At 38.8% G+C, this 22,049-nt stretch overlaps 1 protein-coding gene across 21 annotated transcripts in view; it reads left to right on the forward strand.

Moving 5' to 3' along the window:
• Nucleotides 1–21,797, forward strand: part of LOC126859373 (ephrin type-B receptor 1-B) — a 92,188-nt gene extending 70,391 nt beyond the window's left edge. Inside the window, exons 4-17 of one of the 21 annotated variants that reach the window (XR_007688804.1) lie at nt 5,203–5,488; nt 5,773–6,309; nt 6,619–6,779; nt 6,905–7,169; nt 7,293–7,481; nt 7,569–7,680; nt 7,837–7,940; nt 8,479–8,496; nt 9,167–9,232; nt 10,223–10,399; nt 10,552–11,021; nt 11,124–11,461; nt 13,186–15,266; nt 16,883–17,019. Coding sequence is in view for 20 of the 21 variants with exons in the window: in XM_050610615.1 (XP_050466572.1) it covers nt 5,203–5,488; nt 5,773–6,309; nt 6,619–6,779; nt 6,905–7,169; nt 7,293–7,481; nt 7,569–7,680; nt 7,837–7,940; nt 8,479–8,496; nt 9,167–9,232; nt 10,223–10,399; nt 10,552–11,021; nt 11,124–11,461; nt 13,186–13,480 (3,018 nt within the window). In the remaining variant the exon portion in view is untranslated. Of the gene's footprint in view, nt 1–5,202; nt 5,489–5,772; nt 6,310–6,618; nt 6,780–6,904; nt 7,170–7,292; nt 7,482–7,568; nt 7,681–7,836; nt 7,941–8,478; nt 8,497–9,166; nt 9,233–10,222; nt 10,400–10,551; nt 11,022–11,123; nt 11,462–13,185; nt 16,809–16,882 lie in introns of those variants that run through there. The other 20 variants (XM_050610615.1, XM_050610617.1, XM_050610619.1 and 17 more) reach the window with 20 other exon arrangements.
• Nucleotides 21,798–22,049: the final 252 nt, after the last annotated feature.

Consider the following 22,049-nt stretch of genomic DNA (forward strand, 5'->3'; position numbering starts at 1 on the left):
GACGACGGTTAAGCTCATTACGGATGGGTGGTTATCGTAAGGCACACGAGCTGTCGTCGACCGCCCGACAAGTAGCAAGATCTATCGTCGACGGATTTCGACAAAAGAAAAAAAAAAGGCAGCGCGCTCGAAAACCCGTTTCTCCTTCAAATAATCATGAATCCTAGAGAGAGATATTCCCAGCACGTCGGGGAACTTAATGAGGCTGGCATAACACGCGGTCATTAAGTATTATAATCTGGTGTCAAATGACGCGAGGCAGATTCTTCCCGATTAAACGAAACGCGGTTCTATGTGTGACGAATGATTATAAATTCTCAAAAGATATACATCAATGACCAATATATAAAGCGAGAATTATCGCCGGATGATGTCTTCTTCTTCCATCATTACTCATGTATCAGGAAGATTTTTTTTTTTTTTATCATTGGAAGAAAGAAGAATGCTAGGAATCTTCTTTCCTAGCATTTCTGATGGTACTGTCATGTATCATCCCCGATACAATCCCACCCCCGCGCGGCAAATAGAAACATCGGGTGTCGGATATCGGCATAGCCGAATTTTGCGAGATCCCCTGCGAGGAGTCGATCTTCGCGTCGTAAATCTCGCGGCCAGAAATTGCTTCTCCCAGCAGCGTTTCGATCCCGCGGTGGAGAACGATTTGTCCTTTTCTGGAAGGGAGATCCCCCACCCCGGAGCCGTTTCCCGGCTCGAATAATCTGGAAATAAATTCTCACCCGACACCTTCTCTCTCCCTTGACTTTCTTATTTTACCGACGATCTTTTCTCCCCTCGCACGCGCGTATATGCGTATATCTAGAAAAAAAAGAGAAAGAGAGAGAGAGAGAGAGAGGAAGGAATCTCGGTTAAGTGTCGAGGAGCCGTGGAAATGCTTCTTAAATGGTCTTCCTGCCAATCTTTCGCCCCGAAATATGGTTATATCGGCTTTGGGGTGCACGGAATAAACGGTTACATAAAGTTTTCGATTGGCGCGTGGCGTAAAACCACCCCTGTCTGCTCATACCGTGTCCGAGAGATGGCTGCCCATCCTCCCCTGCTCGGAGATACACATATGTGCACTTGTTCGTCCGTAACGCGGGCAGACTACCCTCGACCGGACGCTGTATTATATCGCGGGCGATATCTGTACCATTGTATTTAATGCGGCGACCATTTCGCGAGTCGGGCATGCTCGAGTTAATGAACTTCCTACGACAGGATAATGACGGGGGCACACTCCCTATTAAATTTGCTTCTACATATACTCCTCTACGTATTTGCTCCCTATATATTCTTCTCTACCGCAAAATTGATACTCGTGTCTTTAGAATTCTAATTACGATATGGCTTTGTTCACACTAAATGCAAGAATATACGAAAAAAAAAAAATATATGAATTAGAATAATTTTTTTCTTGTACATTTAATACACTCGTAACATTTAACAATATTAAATATACAAGAAAGAAAAAAATAAACTCTCTTGTTTATTATGATATATAAATCAATACTATAATATGAATATTTAATAATATATCAAATATACTAAATTTTTTTAATAACATTCTTTCTCATAATTTTATTATTTTGAACGCAATTAGCGTCAGTTCTCGCAAGTTGTCGGCTTGAAGAAGAAGAACGGGGGAAAGTTCGATCGCGTCTGGATGCGGTACGTGTCCGTCGTGAGCGGACCATAACGTGCCGGATGCACGTAGCTCGACGGAGGAGAGAGCCCCTACGTGCCTGCCGATGCAACCTCACCCCAAGGGCGAGGGTTAACCCCCGGCACACGAGAGCTCAATATATATTAAGATCCGCGAACCCCTCGGACTAAAAGTTCGTAACGCCCCCTCCTCCGTGTCCAAGTCTTCCCGCAGACTCTCGCTAACCCCCCCTATTCGGAGCTACGCCGTCGGAATTGCGATTATGGTGGCGATATTACTGGCACAGGGGCAGTTCCCCCTTCCGAAAGGGTGGCATCCTACATCTAAGTCTCTCGTTCTTCTTTCTCTCTTCATCCAGAAGCGCGCGCTCCGAGCTTATTGGCTTTACTTCTGAGCTTCATCGACTCGTATCTATTTCCTGCCATGGTTTGATCCGCGGGAAAAGCCATGGGCGGCGGATGATACTTTTTCTTGGCGAGTGCACCGCAGGGTGGCTCGCAGGTAGCCTCCGTCACGCCGACCACATGGCTGCCAAAGTGTACTACCTCTTGTCGGTTGGTCTTTCTCTCGAACGAATTATAGATGTTTAACCGTGAAGAAACGAGACAAATAACTGGTTTGGAATACAATAAGAATAGGCCTCTCTCTGGTCGAGAGTCTTGTATATTTACTATGATTTTTTTCTAACAAAAGGATTACGGTATACAGAGGGACGAAGAGGCAAGAAAATTTTTTTTCTCTCAATCCGAAGATACGGAAAATAACACAAATGAAATGTAACGCTTTAATTTGGTTTGTGATTTATCATCAGCAGCGGTAGCATCGCTATACGTCGAAAATAAGGATCGAGGGAAACCGACGATTTGCACGTACTGTTGCTTCGCTCTGTGCTTTCGGCGAGGAAAATAGGAAAACGCGTCTACCTGCTGCCAGACGGCGAAGCGAGGGCATGCGATCGATACTCGGCCACAAAGTGCTAACCGCATAGTTTTCGAGACATCGATCGATGCGCAATCTCTCAGTTATACTTAATGCAAACGGGCAACTGTACGCGCTCGAGGAAAAAGGCCATCGTGCTATCAATGCTATTCTACTGCCAATGATATCTTTTATATACCGGCATTATATTATGCTTTTCCTAATAATATACAGTTGGAAAATTTATATTTTTTCATTAAAAAATATGCGTTTAAACATTTAACACATTAATGTATTAATTAATATTGTTGTGTTAATTATATTCAAATGTTAAATTATTAAAACAATTAAAAAATAACACAATATACACATATTTTACATATCACATGTACCTATTCCATATTATTAGTGGCATTTATGTATTAAAATTTGCAGAAAAAAAATGTTGATTCTATAATAGAAGCAAGACTGCAGATATAATAACTTTTTTTATCATTAAAAATAAAATTAATTTTACACAAAATTTATTTCGAATTACTACGAAGTTTGTATTAATTTTGTGTTGAAATATTAATATAGTATTAATCATTTTATATCGCCATTTAACGTGTCCATATTATGTTAAATTAACAGAAAAATTTATGTGAACCGTTTGGAACATGCGGTACATGTTTTTAACACAAATTTTCCAACTCTATAGCAGAAAAAAAGTTGGTAATAATTTATCAAAATATGATGAATTTTCAAAAGTGATTAACATAAATTGCGCCAACGGATATTCGATTTTGTAAAATTCTTTCGCGATCTTTTTTTTAAATTATATAATCTGATTTACGAACATCTGCAAATAAGAGAATAAATTCATTTAACAAAATTTGGCGATCTTTAAACCGATTATATAGCAAAAGAAGAAAAATATCTCGTCCCATCTTGAATGCATCTGTGCGTGCACGACTGACGAAAACGACGCAGGATTGCAATGAGATACGGCAGTGGTTAATCGTCTTTTTTTCCCCTCCATGCGATGAGTAATTTCATGGGACGGTCACACCGAGCGGAAAATCCGCCTCGCCGAAAAATCGACCGCGACGCGTTAAAAAGAGAACGCGATCTCTCGACGCGATCCAATTAAATGCCGCGCGACGTTAACGACGCGCGGCCTCTCCTCCGCCTTTTTCTCGCGGCTTGCAGCGGGATAAAAGCAGCGGGGAATAGACATAGACTCATGGAGCGCCGGGCGAAAAGGAGGCTGAATTTCACCGTTCTTATGAAATTTCCCAGACGATAAAAAACCTCGGCAGAGACATCCGAATAAACACGCGCATGATAATGGTAACGCCTTTTCTCGTTTCTTTAATAATGTTCGGATGAAACGTGAATGTCGATTGGCAGATGGAGAAGTTCGCGATAAGGAAAAAAATAATTGTAGAATAAAAAAGGACATAAAATGTGGATGAATTTTTAATTTCCATGTAAAGCGCGATGATCGTTGATTTAATTATATTTGTTACCGAGGATATATTTTAGGATATCGTTGAAAGAATATACGCGTGGTGCTTGCCTTAAATCCCGTTTCGCAAACCTCGCTAAAAACTGTTAATTGCGATCGGAGGCGTGCGAAGGATATCGGATCGTAATTCGATGCGCGGACGACGGCGAATTGCGAAACTGTTGGTTCTTCATGATTCCCGGGCTGCTCGGGTACTTTCGAGCGTGCGGACCGCTGAAAAAGCTTTTTTTCGCCGGCAGCGCTTTAATGAAATTTTTTCGACCTCGTCATCGTCCCCGTAATAATCTCCCTTTTGCAACCGGGTAGCCGGCTTGAATTTATTGTAGCCCGCCTGCCGGAAACACGTCCGTGAGGAAATCTTCTGGATAAGAGGCTCACGGCTCTCTACCTCGGTCTACCGTTTTTTATCATTCCTTACCTGCCGAGTCTTTCCTGGTCCGAGTATGAAATACGCGGAGAAGCGTGTAAAAAAAAAAAAAGAAGGAAAGAGCGACGAGTGGAGAGGAAGAGAAAGACAACTGGAGAAAGAGAAGAGAATGAAGGAAAAAGAGGAGAAAGGGAAAGACGGTTCCGGTGACGATGAGGACGAGGACGACGACGACGACGACGACGACGACGACGACGACGGCGACGGCGACGACGGCGGATCCTTCTTGCTCCGGTCGGAACTTTTTGCGGTCGCTCTCGGGACGAGCCCGAGAGCCGAGGGGGGCAATAAAACTAATGGTAACGCGTGCCGGTAATTCCTTGCGGTCTGTTTGTCGCAAGTCGACGACCTGGCCTCTCCGCCTCGTCATTTACCGAGGGCGGATTCTTTCTATGGCCAATGTCGACGACAATGACGACGGCGATGGGGTGGTGCTTTCTCGCTTTCGCCGCGATTACGTGGCGTAAATCGTAGAACTGGGTTAGAAGAGAATCGTGGATTTTAACTACGGAATTGTATCTTCGAATACAACGAAATACGATCACCTTCTTCGATACTTTCGACATAGGATCCTTCTTGCTCCAACTATACTGGTCTCATTAATTTCAGTTAAAAATTAAAAAAAAAAAAATGTGTCTGAAACGTGATCTCTCTTAATTCTTTTTCTTTAAAATTTTTTTACAGTGGGTAGAGGAGTCTTTCACAAACTTCGACAAGGGTATCAATTGGCGGAGTTACGTTGTATGCGACGTAGCGTACAACAATGTGAACAATTGGCTGTGGACGCCATTCGTAGAGAGGGGTCCGGCGAACCGCATGTACATAGAAATAAAATTCACGACCCGCGACTGCTCACTATTCCCCGGGAATGCTCTGAGCTGTAAAGAGACCTTCAGTCTGCTCTACTACGAGTTCGACGCTGCTACTAAGGAACCGCCTCCGTGGGAGCCAGACAGTTATAAACTTATCGGTGAGCGCAATGAGGCGTAACTATTGAAAGTTTTATCTCGAAAAGAGTGTCTGTGTAATGATAATATTCTGAAAATATCAAATTTAAAAACTATTTTTTAACAAAACAAAACAAAAAAAATAAGAATAATCACTGAAAAAAAAAAAATTTTTTTTAATAAAAAATATTAAAATATTGTATAAGTTGCGTCTTTTTTATAGAATATTTCTCGTTCCTTGACTGATAAGTTGGTCGAGGATTTCAATATCTGCTTCTCTGAACTGACACATTTGATATATTTACAGGTCGCATTGCCGCGGGTGAGGGTAGATTCAATACGAACGCCGAAGTGGTAATAAACACAGAGGTAAAGTCGATACCGGTAACGAAGAAGGGCGTCTATTTCGCTTTTCGCGATCAGGGTGCCTGCATATCGATTCTAGCCATCAAGGTATATTACATCAATTGTCCCGAGATCTCGGTCAACTTTGCCCGTTTCCCGTCCACGCCGACCGGTCGCGAAGTCGCGCTCATTGAACAAACGCTCGGTATTTGCGTCGAGAATGCCGTCAAAATCGCCCAGCCGACTTTCCTCTGCAAGGGAGACGGAAAGTGGTATCTACCGACGGGTGGATGTCATTGCAAACCCGGCTATCAAGCTGACGTTGAGAAGCAGCAATGTAAGTTGTGCCCAATAGGCAAGTTCAAGCACGAGGCGGGCTCCCACACCTGCGAACCATGTCCGGAGCATAGCAAAGCCTCCGATTACGGCTTCACGGAGTGTCGTTGCGACCCGGGCTATTATCGGGCGGAAAAGGATCCTAAGAATATGCCTTGTACGCGTAAGTATTAATTGCTTTATATAGAAATAAATTTTATATAAAAACGTTTTTTTTTTGCCGAGATTTAAATATAATGTTGAAATTTAAAAATGTTTTTAAAAATTTGAAAAAATCCTCCGAATATTGTCCAATATGTTCGAATGTCGCATTTTAGTTGCATTATTAACTATTTAATATGCACGATTTATATTTGTTACTTCAATTTAAAAATTAATTTAAAAATAATTTAATTTAAAAGTTGCACGTAAATATGCGAGATGGAGAGAATTTGAGGGAGGGCAAAAATCTTGAAGAATATACTTCTTGCAGAACCACCTTCGGCACCGCAAAACCTGACCGTCAACTTTGTCGATCAGTCCACGGTGATCCTTTCCTGGAACGCGCCGCATATGCAAGGTGGCAGGTCCGATACAACTTATAAAGTGGTCTGCGATGCTTGCAGCACGGATGTCAAATACATTCCCAATACTGTGAGTTTTTTTCAAACCCATGTATGTGTGTGCATTTGTATGCAAAACACGGATTGCATAAAAATAAAGAATAAATTAGTCCTTGATTAGAAATTTCACGCGGAATTGCTTTGGTTTTGCAATAGGAAACCTTCAACGACACGAAGATCACGATAACTGGTCTGAACGCGGTGACTACTTATCGCTTCCAAGTATTCGCCCAGAATGGCGTATCGTTATTAACCCAAAAGAAGGAATACGTCGACATTACTGTTACAACAGAAGCCAGTGTGCCGAGTCTAGTGAGCAACGTCAGGATCACGAGTGTCAAGAGCTCGGAACTTAGCATCAGCTGGGACGCGCCAGTCATCGAAGTCGGCGGGGACAGCGATCTCGTCGAACGATACGAAGGTAAAGCTAAAATCCCGCTGTGATACAAAGCTTTGTGCCAGCAGTGTGCGGCGATATCAATTCTAAATTGTCACTCGATCGCGCGGCAGCGGGATTAATAATCGTCTCGATATCTGATACCAGTGAGGTGTTACCCGCGCTATGACGACGCCACTAATGCAACCGTCATTCAAACGTCTGAGCTGTCCGCCACGTTCAAAGGCCTAAAGGCTTCCACGGATTACGCGATACAAGTTCGCGCCAAGACCACCCGCGGCTGGGGCGAGTATACGCCGGTGGTATTTAAGAAAACACCCCACGCCATGGGTTTAGGTAAGCGCGCATGAACGACATTCAGATTCGCGTTTTGCAACCTCCTTCGTATATTGTATATCTCTAATACGAGCACTCTGCGCACAGACTACGTCGGCGAGGATGACAACATGCAAGTTAGAATAATCGCAGGAGCAATCGTCGCTGTCGTCGTACTTCTTGTGATTATTATCATCATGACGGTTTTGATCCTTAGAAGGTAATTGAATTATTTTCAATATTGGAGAAAAAAATATTTCTAAAATATTTTCTCTTTCATAATTAAGAAAAAAATATTTGCAAATTATCGAGCCATTGCATATTAATGCGCGAAAAGATATTTTTTTTTCAATTATTTTGCTCAATTTCATTGCAGCAGATTCATGCGATTCATGCGATTTCGTTGCAGCAGGGCCTCGGACGAGTGCAACAAGAAGCAGCCCAGCGACTGCGATACTCTGGAATATCGAAATGGCGAAGGTACGTTCGCATTTTGTTCAAAGTGTTTCTCTTCCTCTTTAAAGATTTATTATCGCTGCTACCCCCTATCACTTTTATAGTTGTTTCATTGCGCCCTCGTGTCTTGTGACTAATATATATTGGAATCACTGCCCCGCCCCCCCTCTCTTAGATCCAGCAAGTGTCGAAGCTATACCCCGTATGCAAACAAACTCACGATAATACAATTAAACAATACCCTTAGTAGAGATTTTTTTACGAATGAGAGTGGGAGAAAGAGAGATAGCTAAACATTAACAACTGTAGAAAAAAATATGCAAAGAGAAAACAGTCGGGGGCTCTGAAATACGTCTATTCGACATGGGACATAAAGAGAAACGATCGCTTTCGTACCAAAATTCTCACTGATCTGGCCCGCGGCCTGAGTGCGATTGTTCTAACCAAATTCTTTCGATTCTTTCTTTTCATGTGCGATTCCCCTAATCTATCGAACCTGCCTCCATGAAAAATCCATGAAAAAATCCAATGAAACAATGTACACAATCGCCTGCTACTACAGGACTAGTTGTGACCTACAGTAAGTTTTCTCCAAACACCTCAAGTTTTTTTGTTTCTAGGAACTCAATTTTGTGTAGATTATTTTTGCAACCCCTATACATGCATTACACCTTCAGACTTTTACGCTTCTGCACATACACACACTCACACATTACGCATATACAAACGCACGCATACAAAACAGATACACGTTCACACGCGCGCGCACAAAACAATTTTGCACGATACCTAATTTTCTTAAAAACACATTGTGCGTGCTCAGCGTGCATTGTGCTATGTATGTTGTATTGCATTCTTTGTCAATATTGCATGCGTATTGTTTATTAGTATATGTCGATGTTATATTATTATATATGTTTTTTATACATCTTGATATTTGATTCATAAAACAAATCGGAAAGAATGTAATCAACGAACGTAAGAGACAAGACAAAACTACGCATTGTGAAAGGATTTTTTTTTTTTCAAATTAGAGCATCGATTGTCTAATATCGGAAATAATTGTTTTCACTTGAATTCAATTACACATTTAATGGCTTGATCGAATCGAGATTTTTCTCTGTTTCATTTCTCGCTTTACATCATTAAAAAAAAAAAGAGAAAAAAAAAGTATTCATGATTGAACACCCGCCGCTTTTTTTTGTTTTTCTGTTTGTCAATTAGTGTGTTGGTTGTTGTGTTGTTCACAGTGCACTGCAAAATGGACAGTTCACCGATTGTGACAACCCATACCAACAACAAGAGCAAGTCCTCGCGTAAGTCCTTTGTTTCCCAATGCGATTTCCAAGTCAAAACTCTTGTGCGACCACAAAACTCGCGCTGACATGTTCGTATGACATATTAAAGACATAACTGAACGCACCGACATTCGCACACACTCACTCCGAGTTCTCCATGTTTATTATAGTTTCTTTATAGTTACTCTACACTCTATTCTATTCTTTCTTCACTATCCTGGATATGCGATATGGATGAAAAGTACGGATGTAATAAAAGCATGTCGCGGCCCCGTCGTATTTTGTACGCAATTGCAGCATCATTGTATTCTTGCATCCAGTTTTTTGTCTTGTTTTTTTTTTATTTTTTATTTTTTTTTTTTTTAGATGATCGTTGCGATCGCTCTTCTTCTTGCATCGATATGCGCAAAGTACACTTGGATATTTTGGAACGATTCAAATAGAGGTTAAATTGATTTGAATAATAAAACATTGAAAAAATTGAGAGAAAAAGCTGTTTTTGAATCGTCTGAAATATCCAGAACTAACAATGCTAATCGCAATGTTAATACTTTGCGAATGTATCAATAATAACTGGGAAATAATTTGACATACAGGCATGATGAGTTATACACTTTGGCATGTGGATTGGCTACGCGCGAAATTTTTTTTTCTAGCGTACATAGACACCGCCGTTCGACATTTAAACAGACCAGATTTTAAAATAGATAAAACACATACAAGTAAAAGATGACTCTTATTAATCGAGTAAAGTGGGATTGAAAGAGGAGAATTTTATCATTAGAATCCACCTGCGTTTGGCTTTCTTGATTGTGTCTTGTTTTTTGGAAATTTCAAACTCGTTAACGAGGGAGAATGTGTGAGTGTTACTTTTTTGACACGGTATTTGACACGGTTGGCCGAGCGCGATAGAGCGAATGTTAAGACGCGCGGTCTAAAGTTCTGTCAAAATTTTGCACCACCGGCCCTCGTGTTAATATAATGAACTCTGTTTTCGTGACGTTGCAGTGACCACGCCGCTATTCACACCTGCAGTGGGGGTCGCCGCGGCAGGCGCAGGCGGCGCAGGCGGTGCAGGTGCGAGGAGTTATGTGGATCCTCACACATACGAGGATCCGAATCAGGCTGTACGAGAATTCGCCCGCGAAATCGACGCCGGATACATCACGATAGAGGCAATTATAGGTACGCGATTCTCTATGTTGCTGTACATTATCGCGCGAGCGAGATTATCAACATATACCGCAATTGATGTCATATCACTCTGTTGATAGCATTTTTAAAATCGTTTTAGAACTTGATTAGATTCTCTTGATAATATTTTTTTACGGGTACAGGTGGCGGAGAATTTGGCGATGTCTGCCGAGGGAAACTGAAGCTGCCTCCCGATGGACGGACGGAAATAGACGTGGCCATAAAAACGCTGAAGCCGGGCTCAGCGGACAAGGCACGTAACGATTTCCTGACAGAGGCGTCGATAATGGGTCAGTTCGAGCATCCCAACGTGATATTCTTGCAAGGCGTTGTAACGAAAAGCAATCCGGTGATGATTATCACGGAATTTATGGAGAATGGCAGCCTGGACACTTTTTTGCGTGCTAACGACGGCAAGTTTCAAGTACTTCAATTGGTGGGGATGCTGCGCGGCATTGCCAGCGGTATGCAGTATCTCGCGGAGATGAACTACGTGCATCGCGATCTTGCCGCGAGAAACGTGTTAGTCAACGCTGCTCTGGTTTGCAAAATTGCCGACTTTGGACTCAGTAGAGAGATCGAGAGCGCCACGGAGGGAGCTTATACGACCAGGGTGAGCGATAGAATTATGAAATCAAAATTTACGTGGCACATATCATGTTTGCTGACAATAGTGTCTCGATTAATATCGATCTATTTTTTATCCTGTGTTTAGGGCGGTAAAATCCCGGTACGGTGGACTGCACCGGAAGCGATAGCTTTCCGTAAATTTACCAGCGCCTCCGACGTATGGAGCATGGGCATCGTATGTTGGGAGGTAATGTCGTATGGCGAGAGACCGTATTGGAATTGGTCGAATCAAGATGTGATAAAATCGATCGAGAAGGGCTACAGGCTTCCAGCGCCGATGGATTGTCCAGAGGCTATCTACCAGCTGATGCTCGATTGCTGGCAAAAGGAACGCACCCATCGGCCGACCTTCGCCAATCTCACACAGACTTTGGACAAGCTTATACGAAGCCCGGACACGCTGAGAAAAATTGCTCAGAACAGGTAAGAAGCGCCCACTTGTCATTGTTTGATCCACGAGTAGTGATCGCCAAATGCTGATACGTGATAAGATTATGAAATAACAATACCCTAGGATATATTAATCGTAAAAACAATGTTAGGAAATTTATATCGCGAATCAATTGTCTATCGGACAATGCGATCATCATCATTTAATGTAAAGAAAACATATACGAAATGCGTAAATTATAATCAGCACACAACGAATGAAATTTATTTAAGTGCTTCGAGCGCACGTTCGCAAATAGTTTTCATTGGCATCATCACTCTTTTTTCTCTCTTTTTTATATCTTTGTTGAGTCATTTGTTCATTAATATCTTAATGAGAATCACGCCGCATGCTATGAAGTTATATATATATATATATATATATTGTGTCCATAAATTAATTTCTCTCGACAGCTAATACTTATTTTCATTCATTCGCCGAAACGCTCACGCACAGATGTGCTATATCCGTTTCACGCTACTTACAATGGGCTTTGACATTACGGCTCATTGATGTATGATGTTCCGCACAAGCACACAGTCTTGTACACATACATTATGTGCCTGAACATGCGGTCAAAAAAAAGGGATACTGTGTGCATACTCATGCTCGCGTCGTCGTGATACCTCGTCCTGATTGGCATTACTGGAAGCGAGCATATACATACTGGACTGTCATTATTCGCATTATTGCTTTTGTTCTCGTGCTTTCTTCTGTTTTTTTTTTTTTTTCTTTTTTTTTCTTGGTGTTCTCTTGGTGCAATAATCCCTCTAAATATAATCGTCAAAATTTGTTTCTATTACATCTATGCTACTTCGATATTTATTTTCTGACATGCACAAGAGAAAGAACAAGATAATTATTAGATTCGCTTTGAAAAATTCGAATGTCTCTTGCTTCTCGCAATAGCACACACTTTTCGCATGATGTCTCGTTGTTATGAAAAATATATTTCAAAATCTTTATATTGAAGAGACTCACATTTGCATACTTTGAAAAAGCACGCTGCTTGGCTGAGAAAGTTTTCTGGGTCAATTGGCGGGAAAATTAATTTATGGACGAAAGTCTACGTTTTAATTGCGTAGAATACTTTTACCGCGTTTTGATCATGTTCGAGATCGCGATGATTTTTAGCAGAGCTTTCACAATCGCTTTCGCCGCTTATCGTCTCTACACTTCTTAAATCTATGATTCGCACGCAATTATTTCTTACAAGATGCAGCTATGTGTAATAAGAGCTAATTTTGTCTACTATGTATTATTATTTTTTTATGGGTTTTGATAAAATCAAATTTTGTTGTGATTGAAAGTAAATTTAAAAAAAAAATATTTGCAAGACAAAAATTTCTATTTACAATGCAAATTCTGTAATAATATAATTTAAAGTTTTGCGTTAATATAAGAACCGAATCTTATAATCACAAGGAAAAATCAAGGGGGAGGGGGGTAAACCTTTTTCCTATAATATTCTCCGAATATATCCCGTTGGCATGGACGAAATAATTTTTATCGCGATTTATTTCTATGCCAATAAGATCGCAGTATTTGCATTTGGAAAATCTCGTTGGTTTCTCTCCTGTTCCTTCCAATCCGCCTCTTTTTCCTGGGCTAATTCTTTGTGCTTTTGGTTTTGTGGTGTCCTTTGGTACCTGACTACGCGAACTACTGCAACTGCAACGCAACTGCGACAACTATCGTCCACGACAACCAACTACAGCGTGAGGCCGCCTGCACACAATCCGTACTATGTCACAAGCCATACGGCTGCCGTCCAGGCTGCGGTGGCGGCTGCGATGCCACCAGGCCCAGCCGCGAGCACGGCGGGTCCGTTCGTAGACATAGTCGGCCATCAGGCCCATCAACAAGCCCAGTCAGCGATTGCCGTTCCAGTAATGCCACCAGGAGCCGGCCGTAGCTTACACTACCACACACACGCAGCGACACACGCACTGCCACACCAACAATCACCGCTCACCTATCCCAATTGGGTCCCGTTCTCCCATTTTAATTGAGAGAGAGGTTCCGTTTGTAAAAGATTAGAAGGAGCAAAAGTATCATTTCTCCGCCCGTCTTTCTAGCTGTCGGAACTAATGCTTGGCATTGGAACGCCGGACGTTGAATCTCAAAAGACTGCATTTTATATCGCTATGTCGGTTTTACATTACTTTTCACGATCGCGCTAGTCGTAGGGAAATTGTAGGCGCTCTTCCAGCAAAATAGTAGAAGCGTGTAATCCAAGTTGTCAGACGGAATAGTAGATGTAACAAATATAGATACGCGCAGCATCGATAGGAATATCATCGGAGTGCTATAGACTTTATGTACAAGAGAGTAGTACCGTAGTAAAGAAACCTCTTATATAGTGTTTTTATTACAAATTATCGACAAACGCGAGAATAGATAGCGTAGATATGTATTAGAGAATATAGAGAATTTCTATGTTGCATAAATGAGCAATAAATTTTACCGTATACAGAGTTAGAGTATATATTATCAATTTTATATATATATAAATTGGAGCGAGATATATAAATTGAGCCTTTAAGAATTTCCAAATTTTATAGAAGCTAAATTTCAACCATCGAATAGCAATACATATATACAATTCAAAGCTTAGAGAATAAAAAACGTTCAACGTGGTGTGAAAGCAATTAGTCTTTCAAAAGTTTCTAGATTAGTGATTATAACTTTTATGAATATATACGTAAAAAGAAAAAAGACGAAGAAAGTATATACATATACATGTATACACATACAAATTTATTGAGGGTGCCCCGGAACTAATATCATTCTTCTCTTTCAATTGCGAATTTTTTGATCAATTTAGATTCGATAAGCTGAAATTTTTGATACGAAAAAAATCATTTGCAAATTGTTAAAAAAGAACTAGTAATAAAAAAAAAAACTGCCATAGTTTCTCTGACACCCTCTATATCATTTATATAAAATTGATATAAGTATTTATCGCATAATATTTATTAAAGCTATCGATTTTATCTTAGTAAAAGCGGCAAAGATTTATCAGCATATGTACAATACACGCGCGTGCAATCGGTTGATCATATTAGAATAGTATTTTTATACGTAATGTGTGTTAAAAATAAAAAGGCGCGATATAATTAATCGTGCACGATGTCGGTTCATATTTCCGCATCGATAAATCGATCATATATAATCGTAATATTAAATTCTAAAATATTTCGCAGAGTGTGAAGAAGTCACGACACGCCATTCTAAAACAAACAACCGATTTACATACACTAGCTTATCGATTGCAAGAGATTTGCATTTTAAACTATTTCTCTTTATGCCTTCTGCAAATTTTATACTACATATTAAAAGTTTCTAGCAACTTTGTAAAGATTTATCAAATAGCCGGAGGTGAGCATTTACTCGATAACAATGACAAAAACAATTCATCCAAATTCCTTCATGTTTTGTTTTTGTTTTTGTTTTTTTAATACTAATCGCACATAATTTTTTTATTTTTTTATCTTTAGGTTCGAGTATAAATTATTATTTACTTATTCAAAACTTAAATTACTCAAAGCTGCTTATAAAAGGTAACGTGAAGGGGTATTTGCATCAACATACATGCGCGTGAACGTTAGGGAAGAAATCAAGCTCGAGAGTTAAAGCCAGATAGGTGAAACAATAACCTGCAGATAGTAACACACATTCGGTTTAATCTCCATCGCACTAACAAATGCTAACAATTGTCAGAATCAGGGAAAGGGGTGCACCAACCCCGCCCCCATCCGCCTCGTCGGCATCTTCCAACGTGCGTTTGAGAAACAGGTAAAGAAAAAGAAAAAAGAATCAAAAGCGCGGCATTCTTCCATTCACCCACACACCGAATTCCCTCTTTAGGATACGAGCGAGGAAAAAGAAGCGCAGAAGAACAAAGTGCAATCATTTCTGTTTCGTCCAGTGCCCTAAATAACACAAAGCTCCTTCGCCCTTTAACATTTCGACGATTCAATTACATTGACTGTGCTTTCACGTTCTGCTCTGCTTCTTTGACGTGATAATTAAATATTTCCGTCACGTAGACAGCAGATTCCTTGTGCTTAGTAATCATCTTAGTTTGCATTGCACTGCTTGCTTCATACGCACCGTAATCGATTCACCTGTATATACACCTCAACTGTAAACTATGCACCATTAATGCATTACATATGATACATTTATCAACGACACAACTGACGACGTTAATAATTAGCATTATTACTGCTTATTATTGTCATCGCATCATCATTGTATTATCAATTATTACTATTATTATTATTATTATTTATATTTATCTCAAGTGTTAAATTTTATCGCAGTATTTGTGTATTATTATTATTTGTATTATATTGACGCACACAAATTGTTACTTTATTAATATTATTTTTATTATATTACGATACTTATTATTTAATTTTTATTTTCATTATTATTATAATTTCTATTATCGAGACAAAAAGAAATTGTACGCTTGCATCTGTATTAATATATTCTAGCGTGTAATATCTCGTATAAGAGAAAATGCACAAAATCCTACGAATTAATTATGTACGCAATAACATTGATTATGTTTATTTTTATTTTTTTTTAAAGTAACTCGTAATTTATAATTTATATAACAGATCGATATAATATACATAAGGAACGATTTATGAGTCAAGTGTACATATTTAAATAGTTTTTTAGCTAATTGTAAGTTAAGATCCTGTTTTATGTTCTCCTGCTCTATATCCCTATAAACTTGTGAAATAAATTTTACACCAACTGAATAATTATTTTAGTATTTCTTACAGATATTTTAAAATCTGTAGATCCATTGTGAGTGCTTCGATTAATTTATTCTTTTTGTCCCCATAATCATGATAACAATAATCCCATAAAATGTCTCTTAAAATTTGTATAATTGAATAATTGTACATATCTTTCCCCATGTATAAAAATAGGAAGCTCGGTCTCGTTTTACAACCGATAAAAGTTAATATAAATCGACAATATGATTTATATAGAAGTAAAATACGATTGTTTCAACTCTGATTTATTTAGGAGTATATTGTCGATAAAAGAACGAGATCGCGTTTATGGATAGTATATTGTATTTTGATATCCCTCGAAATAGCGAAGATATACCAATGATAAAAAACAAAACGATTCAGAGACGACGAACAATACTAATCTTCGTTATTTCACATTCTAAGCTTCTATCAACTTGTAACGTAGTCAATAGCAAATAAAATCTATCCACAAAATATGCATATAAATTGTGCGAATGTGAATGTATTTCCATAACGAGAAGATATGATCTAAAAAAGCTTGAAATCTTGCAAATTCCTTTATAATCTCCCCAATTTGTACGTATATTATTCATTCATAAAAAGAGGCATTTCTTAACTTGTCATTGTCGACAGGGGCACAAATCCACTGGCGCCGGACGCGGTGGACTTAACGCAATTGACTTCTGTCAGTGAATGGCTGGCTTCCATCAAGATGTCACGATACGCGGAAAGCTTCGAGCAGGCAGGCGTAACGACGCTGGAGGCTGCGGCGCGAGTCACCGTTCAAGAGCTTACGGCTCTTGGTATAACGCTCGTGGGACATCAGAAAAAGATTATGAACAGCGTGACGGCGTTACGAGCGCAGATGTCGGCCACCTCGCAAGGTTTTCTCGTGTAATAGGCCACGATATATTAGGAATATTCAAATCCTGTAAAGGGGATTGTACGTAAGAATCGGTCAATCGGCATAGAATTTCACTATCCCATGGATCTCACGAATTTCCATTCTTCTCCGAGATGTCCCGTGAGACAAACCGCGAGAGACGACGAACCGTGTATCATCTAGAACTCGTGATTACCTAGTCAGAGCGAGAATGTCCTCGAGAGAATATCTCTTCGCGCACAATGTAGATCCGGTAAAGTAGTTCAGTGATTGACTGAGGTGAATCTTTCTGAATGAACACCTCGAAACAACGCAAACGCCGTCTCATCGAGAGATTCCAAATACTCGTACTGCAGACATTCCATGTTAACGAGAATCGAAAAGATTCATTTAGAACTCCCCTCAACAAAGCCAGGAGGAAACAAGAAAGTACGAATATGTATTCGTTATCTCGCATTTAAACCACATACAACGACTTATGAAACTCGTAGGTACATCTACTGCGAAACTTTCGCATAAATAATATCTATAAATGTCAAAAGAATCACACTTGTGATAACGTATAATGTCATTCTCACGTCTTCAGATCAATCAAAACATTGTAAAAAAATCGCTCTAAAAGATATTTGGCGGGATCAATGTAACACATTTTCTTATACGAATAACGAGCATCGATTTTATCTTTCATTTCCTAGATCGTTTTCGTGATCGATGTACCTAAAAATCAGACTGCCAACGGAGATGCACGAACCATCTCTATAATCACTGCCGCAAAATCATGTTAAATCTTTCATCACTAATGTGAACAGTCTTTTGTTTTACTTTAAAATCCTTGTGTAAACTGTTGAATTGTAATATGCTTATATTTTTCTTCGAAGATTCATTAAGATTTGCAGTCGAATTTTTTATTCGTTGCGCTTGCATCTTATGGCATTTTGTACTGAGACAGCTTTATCTAGTATGTATTATATATATCTGCGATATAAAGCATTAAACGACGAGCTACATGTCGGCCTAAATGTCATTTGAACACGTCTGCTCCTGGGCCTCGCTTTTTCTAAGTATACTAAAGTTATGTCTCTCTTTACGTAACAATCGATATAGCAATGTGCGTCTCAAAGAGAAACAATGATTTAGAAAAATAGAGAACCGTATCACGAACTGTACCAAAAGCGGACCGTAATAGAATTTCCGATATTCATTATTTCGTGTAGCGAATGTAGCGAATACATTACATTATCGTACGTCGCCTCGACAATGCATACAATTAACAGAACAAGGACGAATTACGAATTATGAATGAGAGTGAGTGTTTGCGAAATATCTTTATTAACTTTACGAAGGATAAATTACGCAGTTTTTATCTTCGCGTCACCTATATAAGAATGTCGTATTACACGGCCTATATGGGAATATATCTTTCGATTATAAGAAAAACAACAAAACGACAAAACGGACAAGGCGGATATGTGCCAACGCGAGTGTGCAAGAGTTATTTTAGCGCAAACACGATGTAAGCGAGAGGATGCGAATGAACGCGTGCGAGTTGTGTGCATGAAATTGAGAGAATCTACAGCCCGCTCTTCGCGCTATATTCGTATGTACACGAGCGTGCGATCACGAAAAATTATTCTATATACGTATAAAGGATATCTATTGTATTATAAATACGCGAGATATATCGACCAGAAAGGAGGAACGAAAAAAATTTTATCGATTTTAAGAGAAATCGCCTAATGACACCGCGAGGAATATCTGTTCTCGCTCCAGAAGACAAAGAGCACGATAAAGTGAGAAAATGAAAAAGACAGTTTCGAACGCGTCCCACTACAGCAAGCAATGCGTCAACATATCAACATTATTCGGAATGCAAAGCGAGCAAGGCAGAAAGGGACTTGCGTGCATGAATTTATCGTTGCTCCGATATCTCGAGTCAACACGACTCCGTTTCTTCCCTAGCGGATTCTAGCGAATGACGAAAAAGAAAAACTAAAAAAAAGAAAAGAATGTAAAAAAAAGAATGTAAACACGTAAACAGTATGAGATGTGCGGACAAAATACGTATACGCGAGCGACGATGCGCGCAATAAAGGCATCAAGGCTCAATGATGAAATGATCTTCATCGAACGATTTATTTCTTCATTTTCATAGCTCGATCGAGGAATTTCCTCGTGCAAAGCAACGTCCATTCCAATATACATGTATCCGCGTAATAGGAAATTTTTTTTCTTTTTCTTGGAAAACAAAAGAAAAAAAAGGAAGAGAGAGAACCAGAGGCTTGCTTCATCGTATCTCGTTACATCCGTATTTGCTAAGCGTAAAGACTGTTTCTCGGGTCGCGATACCCATAATACATACGTTATCGGCTATTTGTTCTTAAAGAGACTAACAGGGCAGAGAGAAATATATATATATATATATATATATATATATATATATATATATATATACATACACACAGAAAAATATCACTCATGAGATTAAAACGGCTTCCAAGTGAATCCGGAGAAATTCTTATCCTTTAATTTAACGATTTAACGTGTTTTAGTAATATATTGTCAACGATGTTGAAACGACGATGAATGAGAGCGGAAGGTACGCTTCAACAGGCGAGATTTTCTGCTCGATCAAATATACAAAATGGATAACGATAAAGCGAACGACGTAACGCTTCGCAGTCAGTTAATTCTCTATCCTCCCTATCTTTAATCACAAAAAGACGACGCGTCTGCGAAGCGTGCCGAACGGATTAAAATCGTCTGATTTCGCTTCTATCTCGAAGCACGATCCAACAATACTTCGACCGTTCGTACATAAAATATTGCTCGAGATCATACTCGTAACGTTATAAAAAAATACCGAGATACGTCCTGGTGTCTTTCGGTTTGCTGTGCCACCTTCCGCGTTCGTTTCGCGAAAAAGGAAAAGAGAAACGAAAAGCGGAAGACGTGAGCAAAACCTCACTTAGGAAAAAAAAGCGAGAGAGAAAGGGTAAGCTACTGAAAATGGCGACGATTAAGAAGCAATAAGTGAATACACGCAAATGCAGATTTTTATATAGAGAATGTTAACAAATTTCAGATGATATTAATTATAGCGCTATCTTCCTAAATGTTCGTATTAAAGGTTAAACAAAAAAAAATACGATAAAACGTAAGATGAGATCGCGCGGAGTCCCAACCGAAAAAGAGGAAGGAAACAAAAGTTGTACGCGAGTCGAATTCGCGCCGCGATCAATTGTAATAAAGTTCGGTCGGAACTCCACGAACGAGAGAGATTCTTAAAAATTTTCAAGCTGTAACTATCTGTGTTTTAGCGATGAATCTGCGAGTGCGACCTGAAGTTTTGAGGATGTTGTTAATTTCGACAAATCGATATTTAGATTTCATAGAGGTCTATCAATATCACACACATACACACACACGGCCATGTGTAGGCGTAAGAGAAAATATACGCGAAATTGAAGGTGTGTCAATCGATAGCGAAAGTATCTCGTGTACTAATCCGATTTTTTTTTATATCGACTCCAAAATCTTGGATCCCTTCCACCATTATATAAATTATTTTTTTTTTTACATAAAAAATACGCGTTACACTTTCAAAGCTTTTGATCGTACTTCACATGTCACGTATATTTTGGTATATATTATGGTTATCTCGTATACACGTAAAGGCTTTATTAAAAAAGAGTGTGTGAAACGAGATCGAACAGAAAAGAGCGGCAGGAAAAAGCCTGGAAAATCAAAATTGCTTCAATATGCATCTTGTTACAGTGAATTTTTATCCGCTCATTTATTCATTATTTTTTCTTCTGATAAAGAGAAAGCGAGAACGAGATAATTAAAAGGAAAAATTGTCAAATCGTCTCTCGCATTTTGCTTAACTCTTTAATCGATTTTAATTCAATTATATTACTATTTATTAAAAACAAAGAAACTTATTTATTGTTTAGAGATCTGATTAAATTGCAAAACGTTTTAATTATATCGTAAATTATCTATTATTATTTAGCGACGAGAGATGGAAGGGGCAGAGTGACGCGTTCTTTCCCCAGTTTGGGAATTTTCGAGAAAACTCTGTCGTGTAAAAAAGAAGAAACGAAGCTACATCTACAGTGATAAATACGATCGTTGTATCGAATTTGTGTACATGCAGCTATTATATTATATTATATTTAGTTAAGCGTTTATTAAATGATTTACGCGAGCGCATTGTTTTTTATCCTTATTTTCTACAAGTCTATTTACAGCGAACTCTGTCAAAGTACCTGCTTCGAAAAAAACGAAAATGATAAAATCTGCGAAAAAAGAAAAGCACATTAAAAACAGGTACCGTCCCATATATTAAACAGAACTCACAGAACATGCGTACATACCATATTCACACTCACACGCACACAGTCATACACGCATTCTATCATACATACATACAATAATTTATATACACTCGCCGAGCTGAGTTTTCAATAAAATTGGTTAAGCGAATCGCCTCCGTGTGTCTTCGATTCATTGTATAAAGGAAAATACAAGAAAAAAAGCAAGCAAAGAGTTACTGTCGACAAATTTTGGAACATGTCTAAAACATTTTTCCTATGGTGTTGTCAAGACGATGTTGAATGTACATAAGATATAATAAATAATATACCTTATACGATGTAAAAAAAATTGTAACAGATTTGTTTTTACCCATCATCGCCTTATTACACTATAAAAACATTTTACATAATAATTATTATTATTAATAATTAAATAAAATATATTATTTGAATAAAATTTTACAGAAAAAAATATTGTAATAAAAAATCGCCCGTCATTTTTATTTTAAGTCAATTACAGTTAAATTAATAATACTTTTATATATTATATGAATTTTGCAAGTCTTGCACTTTAATCATGCATATAGGTTGATGAACAATT

Source organism: Cataglyphis hispanica, chromosome 3 (assembly GCF_021464435.1).
Source record: "Cataglyphis hispanica isolate Lineage 1 chromosome 3, ULB_Chis1_1.0, whole genome shotgun sequence".
Classification (NCBI taxonomy): Eukaryota; Metazoa; Arthropoda; class Insecta; order Hymenoptera; family Formicidae; genus Cataglyphis; species Cataglyphis hispanica.